Source organism: Saimiri boliviensis, chromosome 13, assembly GCF_048565385.1.
Source record: "Saimiri boliviensis isolate mSaiBol1 chromosome 13, mSaiBol1.pri, whole genome shotgun sequence".
Taxonomy (NCBI): Eukaryota; Metazoa; Chordata; class Mammalia; order Primates; family Cebidae; genus Saimiri; species Saimiri boliviensis.
In genome coordinates, this window is record NC_133461.1 from 103,584,969 (window position 1) to 103,594,923 (window position 9,955).

A 9,955-nucleotide genomic window follows, 5' to 3' on the forward strand; every position below is an offset into this window, starting at 1 on the left:
AAGGTTATGTTTGTGTCTGGTAAACTTAATGCACTCTATGCTCCTAGTTTTAAGAAACTGTTTGATGCATATAAAACAGTAAACAGCTAGTTACTGGACTCTAAAGTCTTAGAAACAGATATTGGCAAAAAAAAAATTGAAGATGAAGACAGTGGTCTCGAGACCTTAGCTGCATAAATGTCTGCAACACAATCTTGTTTTCTTTGTCTGGAGGCTATCATACTTTCTCAAGACACACAACTAGCATTTTTTGCTCAACTGTCAAAAATCTAGTTGTATGGACCACAAACAAGATACCACCATTTACTTTATTTCTACATCATGTTACATTTGCTCTCCAGGAATAAATAAGGTTGTCATTGCCAAATTTGGAAATCTAAATTGTTAGATTATGGTAGATTTCCCTGTAAATAAAAATAGTTCTCATCTTGTTTTGTTTTTTAGGTTCCCAGATTGTGACGAGCCATATCCTCGACTTGTAGATCTGAATTTAGCTGGAGAACCAACTGAAGGAACCCCAGTGGCAGTGCAGAGAGACTATGGTTTTTGGTGTCCCCGAGAGTTAAAAATTGATCCTGATCTGGGTTACTCTTTTCTGCACGTGCGTGATTGTTCACCTCCTTGTCCAAATATGTACTTTAGGAGAGAAGAACTGTCATTTGCTCGCTATTTCATAGGATTGATTTCAATCATTTGCCTCTCTGCCACGTTGTTTACTTTTTTAACTTTTTTGATTGATGTCACAAGATTCCGTTACCCTGAAAGGCCAATTATATTTTATGCAGTCTGCTACATGATGGTATCATTAATTTTCTTCATTGGGTTTTTGCTAGAGGATCGAGTAGCCTGCAATGCATCCATCCCTGCCCAATATAAGGCTTCCACAGTGACACAAGGATCTCATAATAAAGCCTGTACCATGCTTTTTATGGTACTCTATTTTTTTACTATGGCTGGCAGTGTATGGTGGGTAATTCTTACCATCACATGGTTTTTAGCAGCTGTGCCAAAGTGGGGTAGTGAAGCTATTGAGAAGAAAGCATTGCTGTTTCACGCCAGTGCATGGGGCATCCCCGGAACTCTAACTATCATCCTTTTAGCGATGAATAAAATTGAAGGTGACAATATCAGTGGCGTGTGTTTTGTTGGCCTCTACGATGTTGATGCATTGAGATATTTTGTTCTTGCTCCCCTCTGCCTGTATGTGGTAGTGGGGGTTTCTCTACTCTTAGCTGGCATTATATCCCTAAATAGAGTTCGAATTGAGATTCCATTAGAAAAGGAGAACCAAGATAAATTAGTGAAGTTTATGATCCGGATTGGTGTTTTCAGCATTCTTTATCTCGTACCACTCTTGGTTGTAATTGGATGCTACTTTTATGAGCAAGCTTACCGTGGCATCTGGGAAACAACGTGGATACAAGAACGCTGCAGAGAATATCACATTCCATGTCCCTATCAGGTAAGGGAAACCTTGTTACAAATTTCAGAATGTGTGATAATGAAACAAACATATTATTATAATGAGTTAATATCAGCTGTTTTTTGAAACCTCATGAACCTTCAGCTTATATGTGTTATAGTAAATATGTAATACATATATTTGATAGATATCTTCATTTTAAAAGATGACTTACAAATCTGCACTATGAGCTTTTAAGCAGTATACTTCCATTGTTGATTTTTTGGTTTTTTTTTTAGAAGTCTACAGGTTTGTAGGGGAGAAGCACTTACCAGGATTTATTAAAACATGCTCTTTTTATGGGAATTTTATTGATTGATTAGAAGTTAATTGTTTTATTAACAGCAGTTTTGCAAAAATAACAAGATGCAATTATAAAAACTCTTAATGGTCTTGATTTTTCTTCTTTGCATACTGAATATTTTGTGATTTCTTTTTGAGTTTAAAGAGTTCAGAGTCTCTGGTAGTCTTAGAATTATGGAATTTCAAAACTGGAAAGAACTTTAGAGATCATTTATTCAGATTCCCTCTATAATTTAGAGTTCTTAAACATCTAGTATTTTATTTGAAGCTTTGCAGTGTTAAGTTACTTGCTCATGAGTAGTAAATGAACAGCTGGGATTTAGTCTTAGATAAATGTAGTCAAGGAAAATAGATCAGAGGAGTTAATGCTAAGTATTTCTCTCTCTCATCTTTAGTACTTCTAGACCCTATGTTCCTACTATTACCCTATCTTCTTGTATATATTTATTATTACTATTTGGAGACAGGGTCTTACTAGAATGTAGTGCTGCCATCATAGGTGACTGTAACTTCAAACTCCAGGAGCTTGAGCAATCTTCCTGCCTCAGCCTCCCAATTAGCTAGGACTACAGGTATGCACCACTATGCCCAGATAATTTTTTGTTTTTTATTTTTGAGATGGAGTTTCACTATGTTGCCCAGGCTTGTCTCAAACTGCTGGCCTCAAGTGATTTCCCTCACGGACCTCTCCAAATGCTTGTATTATAGGCGTGAGCCACCATGCTAGCCTCTCTTCTGTCTTTTAAATCAATTTTTCTTAAGAGTACTCTAATGTCGTGTCTCCTGTTCATCATTTTCCAGATTTCCTATTACAAAAGTGCCCAAGCTACGTTTCCATCTCCTCCAACTTTATGTTACTCTAATATTTTTAAATACTTTTATTGAAGTACTTACATATTACAAAGAACTTTTGTTTACTAGTCTATTTCCCCTACTACAAGACAGTGAATTTCTTTTTTGTTTTTTGAAGACATTCTGTAGATTAGTACATGATAGTAATGAGAATGTGGGTATATAGATTGAGAAAAGGGGCCATTTTTAAGACATGGTAACAGAAATGTATATTTAAGAAATGTAATGGTTACTGCTACAAGGAGTGTGGGGTTAGCACATAATAAATGCTGATACATTTTTGATCACTGAGAATGCCAATTTCCCTTTTATTTTGGTATAAATTATCCTATACACATGATATTTTATCACTGTATAATACTTGCTACTGATTTTTAAAAAATAAACCAACTTGTATCTTAGAGACTAGAAAAAAATAATAATTGAAGTTCCATTCAATTTCTTGCCAGAATTGCTTACTAAAATCTCTAATACGAGTTTTCAGACCTAAAGGTAAATAGTCAAATTTTGTCTCTGAGAGAGAGATGTTGAATTATATTTTAGGCTTCCCCATGTCAGTTTTCTAGGATCCCAAATTATTATTTTAGGGCTATTGAAAAAATAATGTTTAACAATGAAGTAATGGTCTTAAAAAATATCAAACCTCAAACATATAAATTAGTAGAGTAGTTGGGATGCTGCTTTTTTCAAAACATTCCTAGAATTCTTTTAGCATCTTTAGAACCAGTTTGAGCTATGCTGAAATATATGTATGTGGGGTGGAGAGGAGGGGATTAATAGTGATTTTTAAGAAATATTTCTAACATGCAGAAATGAATAGCAAATAATAATAACTTAGTTACTAAACTATAAGCTGGAGTAGAAGTCCTAGCTTCTTTTCTTACTATCATTAACTACTTAGCTTTATAACCTTGGATGAACTTCACCTCTCACTGCTTCTGTTCCTCATAGCATGAGGATAGTAACAGAATCTGCCTCCTAGGGTTGTTTTTAGGGTTATGCATGTAAGTACTTAGAAGCGTGGCTACTAGATTATGGCCACCCTATCCTGAATGCTCCCAATATCTTCTGATCTTGGAAGCTAAACAGGGTCAGTCAGGCCTGGTTAGTACTTGGATGGGAAAAGTGTGGCTACTGCATAATAAGTGCTCAAATGTTTACTTGCTGTTGCCTATTTATTATTGTTGTTCCTACCATTATTTACATATGTACACATGTATAAATACGTTTTTTTAAAAGCCATCCAGTACTAAGCTTTATAAAATGCAATCTTTGGTTCAGACTTTTTAAAGTCATATTATAGATTTAGTTGGAACTTCAATGTACTCCTCCCTAATCCTGTTCCTCTTACTCACTCCCCAGAGATAGCCATCATATTGAATTTGGAGTTATTCATTCCCATGAAAGCCTATACAATTGTCAATACATTGGTAGTTATAAAAAAAGTTTGTTTTACTCAGTATATAAATTATATCACACTATACATTTATGTCTTTGACTAAATTTTTTAACTCAAGATTTTTTGAGTTACATTTATGTTAATATTGCAACTCCATTTTTTTTTTTTTTTTTTTTTTTGAGACGGAGTTTCGCTCTCGTTACCCAGGCTGGAGTGCAATGGCACGACCTCGGCTCACCGCAACCTCCACCTCCTGAGTTCACGCAATTCTCCTGCCTCAGCCTCCTGAGTAGCTGGGATTACAGGCACGCACCACCATGCCCAGCTAATTTTTTGTATTTTTAGTAGAGACAGGGTTTCACCATGTTGACCAGGATGGTCTTGATCTCTTGACCTCGTGATCCACCCGCCTCGGCCTCCTGAAGTGCTGGGATTACAGGCTTGAGCCACCGCGCCCGGCCGCAACTCCATTTTTTAATGTTTTCTTTTACTAATATAAAGGAAGTTTATAACATGTTTCAAATATATGGAGATGTAGAAAATAGATACCCATGTACTCACAACACACCTACCTGTATCTGTCTGTTTACCCAGTATCTAGTATTAAAAATACAGTTGATACCTCCTCTGTTCCTTTCCATATTCCCATTCCTCTTCCATTTCCCTCCCTAGAGAAACCCTTCTTATAATTATGCTGTTTTTCATTCTCCTGAATATTTTTATACTGTTGCTGAGTGTTTATGTATCCATAAAATTTGCCGTTAGGCAAGTTTTTTTTTTTTTTTTTGAGACAGAGTTTCGCTCTTCTTACCCAGGCTGGAGTGCAATGGCACGGTCTTGGTTCACCGCAACCTCTGCCTCCTGGGTTCAGGCGATTCTCCTGCCTCAGCCTCCTGAGTAGCTGGGATTACAGGCACGCGCCACCATGCCCAACTAGTTTTTGTATTTGTAGTAGAGTTGGGGTTTCACCTTGCTGACCAGGATGGTCTCGATCTCTTGACCTCGTGATCCACCCGCCTCGGCCTCCCAAAGTGCTAGGATTACAGGCTTGAGCCACCGTGCCCAGCCTAGGCAAGTTTTTAAAATACATGTAAGTGAGATCATTCTGTAGCTCATTTTTAAACTCAGTTTTATGTTTTTGAGAATATACATGTTGATATGTGTACTGATAATTTGTTTTAACTGCAGTGGAGTATGCTATTGTATATTTATTCACTCATCTGATGAATTATATAGTTGTTTCTAATTTTTTGTTATAAGCCATTTTTCAGTGATTATTGTAACATCGTCATTCCTTACATATAAACAAGAGTTTCTATTGGAATTTTTGCATTGTAGGCCATAAGCGTCTTCAACTCAAGTGGTTATTTTAATTTATACTCACACCAGAGTTTGAATTTCCTCTTTTTCCCCATTTTGGCACTCTCAGGCTTTCAAATTTTTGCCAACTTTTGAAATAATCTCTCAATTCTGTACTAATTTACCTTTCCCTTATTATTAGTAAGGTTGGATGTGTTTTGGTATGTTTATTAGCCTTTTGGGGTTTCTCAGGGATTTACCTATTTGTTATCTTTGTCCATTGCTCTGTTAGGTTATTTGCTTTTTACTGTTTAAATATTCTTGATATTAATTCTTTGTTAGTCATTTGCATTACAGATATTCTGCTTTGTGTCTTGTCTTTTCACTTTATTTGTGCTTTCTTTGTATTTTGTGTTTTAAGATAATCCTTCTCTGTCGCTTAAGTCATTAAAATAGCCTGCTATGTTTTTTTTATCAGTTTCTACAATTTGCTTTTTTGATTCGTATCTCTAATTCCATAAAATTCATTTTTGTGAATGTTCTAAGGAACATAATTTTATTTTTCCATGTGGACATGTACTTTCTCCATCTTTTATCAAATAGTTCAGGCCGAGGCGGGTGGATCATGAGGTCAAGAGATTGAGACCATCCTGGTCAACATGGTGAAACCCCATCTCTACTAAATACAAAAAATCAGCTGGGCATGGTGGCACGTGCCTGTAATCCCAGCTACTTGGGAGGCTAAGGCAGGAGAATTGCCTGAACTTAGGAGGCAGAGGTTGCGGTGAGCTGACATCGCACCATTGCACTCCAGCCTGGGTAACAAGAGCGAAACTCCATCTCAAAAAAAATAGAATAAAATAAAATAGTTCATCTCTCTCCATTGTAATGCAACCTCAGTCATGCTCAAGTTTCGTTTTTAGACTCTCTCATTTGTATAAACGTGTCAACTCCTCATCTTCCCTACCTTGTTCTTCTTCAAAACTATTTTAGCTATTCTTGGTACTTTGCTCTTCTGTGTGAATTTTAGAATCAGTGTTCATGAAAAACACTCAGGATTTTGATTGAAATTGTTTTTGATTTATAAATAAATCTGGGGAACATTGCCATTTTTGCAATAGTGAATTTTAATATATTCTTATTTTTTATTCATTAAATTGGTTATTTGTAGTTTACAGGCATGCCATTTAAAAAAGTTATTTATTTATTGTGACAAAATCTTGCTGTGTTGCCCAGGTTGGAGTGCGGTGGCACAGTCATATCTCTGTGTAACCATGAACTCCCAGGCTCAAGTGATCCTCCTGCCTCATCCTCCCAAGTAGGTGGAGCCACAGGCATGTACTACCATGCTTGGCTAACTTTTTTCATGTTTTGTAGAGATGGGTTCTCCCTCTGTTGCCCAGGTTGGTCTCAAGTGATCCTTCCACCTTGGCTTTGTAAAGACTGGGATTATAGGTGTGAGCTACTGTGCCTGGCCTGATTGATTTTGTGTATCGGTTTTATCTCAAACATCCTTGCTGAACTCTTATTAGTTCTGTTTGTGTATAGATTTTCTTAGATATTGTTTCTAGAAATCCTGTTGTTTGCAAACAGGGACAAATTTGTCTCACTTGCTTTCCAGTTATTATATTTTAGATAAGAGCTGTCTGCTCTTGGAAAGTATTTGTGCATCCTCCTGTGAAACTCTGTCCTCATATCTTTGAAGTAAAAGGAAAGAAGTTGGTTAAGAAAGTAGGTTTTTGTAAGTTACTATTTAATCTCTTTAATACTAATGGTTGTATTCAGGTCTTTTATTCTTGAGGCATTTTTGGTCATTTATATTTTTCTGGAACGTTGTTTCATCTACCTTTTCAAATACATTGGCATAAGTTTGTTAATTTTTAAAATGTTTTTACCGTTTCAGTTTTTGCTCCTAATATGTATGTTCTTTTTTTCCCATGATTAGTCTTGTTAAAGGGTTATTCCTTTTTCTGTTTTTTTGGTAGACACAGGGTCTTGTTATGCTGCCCAGGCAGGTTCCAAACTCCTGGCCTCAGGGATAGTCCCTCCTCGGCTTCCCAAAGCACTGGGATAACAGGCCTAAGCCACTGCGCCTACCAAAGATTATTTCTTTGATTCAGTTATTTCTGGTCTTATTTCATTCTTGCAGCTTTTTTTTAGAATTACTTTGTTTTTCTAGATTGTTGTATTGAAAGCTTAACTCATTTATTGTCAATATTTTCTAATTTAAAAAATACATTTAATAGTCACTTTAAATTTAATTAAAAGACTGTTATTAACTAGATTGGTCATTCACACTCATTCTATCTCCTGAACTTAGCTTTAAGCAACTTTACCTTTTTTTTTTTTTTGAGAACCTTTATTTACTGAAGTTTGGGAATCTTTGGCCTTTCGTTCTTCACGGAAAGGTCCCTTCACAAAGTTGATGGAAAAGGATTTTTTTTATCCTAACATCCCATGGGTTAATAACACTTGGATACATTTTAAAAATTCCCTCCAATGTGTATTTTTTCCCCCCAGGGTTTCCTTTCTCTTTAGCATAATAATTCAGAGGCTGTTCTGGAAGACAGTGCTGGTGTGGCTAAAGTTAAATTCTGTATGTGAGTCCCATGAATTCCTTTGTGATTCTTGTGCTTTCCAATCTCACTTGAGTACATAGATGTTGAATTAAACCTGGCCTGTTCCAAAAAGATAAAGTACTATGAACTCTTACTTGTGTAGACTTCATTGTGGGTAAAATCTGTGATTAATGATATCCACAACAGGCTTTTCAAATAGATAACATGGCTTTATTCCTGCCATGCAAAAGCATTTAAAGTGGAAAGAAATAATGTGGTTTACACAGTTACATTGGCTTAAGGGTCAGCAAACTGTAGCCCATCTCAACTGTAGCTTACAAAGTATAGGACCAGCCACCTGTGTTTTTAATTGTAGTTTATAGACACACACATTCATACACACATGCATTATGTATACGTTCTCATTTTAACCATTTTTAAGTGTACACTTCTGTGACATTAAGTAAATTCACATTGTGCAACCATCACCATTATCTATTTCCAGTAACTTTCTCATCTTTTCAAACTGAGAAGACTTAGCAACATAGCAAGACCCCATTTCTACAAAAAATATAAAAATTAGCTAGGAATGTTGGCATGTGCCTGTAATCCTAGCTACTCGGGAGGCTGAGGCAGGAGAATAGTTTCAGCCCAAAAGGTCAAGGTTTCAGAGAGCTGTGATTGCACCACTGCACTCCAGCCTGGGTGACAGAGCAAGACCCTATCTCAATAAAAATCATTCAGTCAATCATTGAGACTCTGCACACATTAATTAATAACTCCCCATTCTTCTCCACATTCCCTGGCAACTACCTTTCTACTTTTTCTCTATGAATTTAATTCTAGGTATCTCATATAAATGGAATCATACAATAATATGCCCTACTTTGATTTTTTTAATATTTGGATATTAGGATATTAATATTTGTTTTTGTTCAGAATTTTCTTTTAGAGGAATCTTACACAGGCTTGTGAATTGAGCACTAGTGATGTGAGATTTTTGTGTTGAAGTAATATCCACACATACTTAAATAAGATCTGCTGTTACTGAGTGTGCCTAAAAGAACACTTAGTAGGCTCTGATGATAATGCCTATTAAGTTTTTTAAATGTTTTAAGTGTGATAGAGCAGTCTCCTCAGGTGACTTAGAAAGAGAAAATATTCGAATATATTTGCTTAAAAACCAGCAAGGTTGCTTTACAGTCATCTTTTAGATTACAAAACCTTTCAGATATTCGAAAAATCAGTTCGTGAAGTCACTTACCACAGTTTTTCAAAATACCAATTGGGTTTAGTGCAAATTACATGAATATAAATTCATAATTTGAAGAAAAATTGGCTGGGTGTAAAGTATTTTAAAATCTTTAAAATGAGTGTTCTTGCAGAAAATAATTTTACTGGCTTTTTTGCTGTTTTCTAAATAAAATTTCAGGTTTTAGCACAGTTTTAGATTGACAGAAAAATTGTGAAGATAACACAGTGAGTTCCCATATGCGTTGTACCAGTTTTCCTTGTTGTTAACATCTTATATTACTGTGGTACATCTGTTACAGTTGGCTAACCAATAGTGATACATTATAATTAACTGAGGTCCATATTTTATTCACATTTCCTTAGTTTTTTATCTAATGTCCTATTTCTGTTCTAAGATCCCACCTCGGAGATGACGTTTAGTAGTCATATCTCCTTGGCCTCCTCTTGGCTATAACAGTATTTCACCCTCTTTGTTTTTGATGTCACTACTTAGATTTTAAAATATATAACTTTTTAGCGAGAACACTCAGTTTTAATGTTTATTAAATGATACTTGAAAAGTATGGCCAGGCGCGGTGGCTCACGCCTGTAATCCCAGCACTTTGGGAGGCCAAGGCGGGTGGATCACGAGGTCAAGAGATCGAGACCATCCTGGTCAACATGGTGAAACCCCGTCTCTACTAAAAATACAGAAATTAGCTGGGCATGGTGGCACACACCTGTAGTCCCAGCAACTCGAGAGGCTGAGGCAGAATTGCTTGAACCCAGGAGGCGGAGGTTGCGGTGAGCTGAGATGGTGCCATTGCACTCCAGCCTGGGTAACAAGAG

At 36.2% G+C, this 9,955-nt stretch overlaps 1 protein-coding gene across 5 annotated transcripts in view; it reads left to right on the forward strand.

Moving 5' to 3' along the window:
* Positions 1-9,955, forward strand: part of FZD3 (frizzled class receptor 3) — a 90,758-nt gene that overhangs the window by 36,938 nt on the left and 43,865 nt on the right. For all 5 annotated transcript variants that reach the window (XM_074384121.1, XM_039461183.2, XM_039461182.2 and 2 more), the window contains one exon: positions 445-1,462. In XM_074384121.1, the coding sequence (XP_074240222.1) occupies positions 445-1,462 (1,018 nt within the window). The remainder of the gene's footprint in view (positions 1-444; positions 1,463-9,955) is intronic.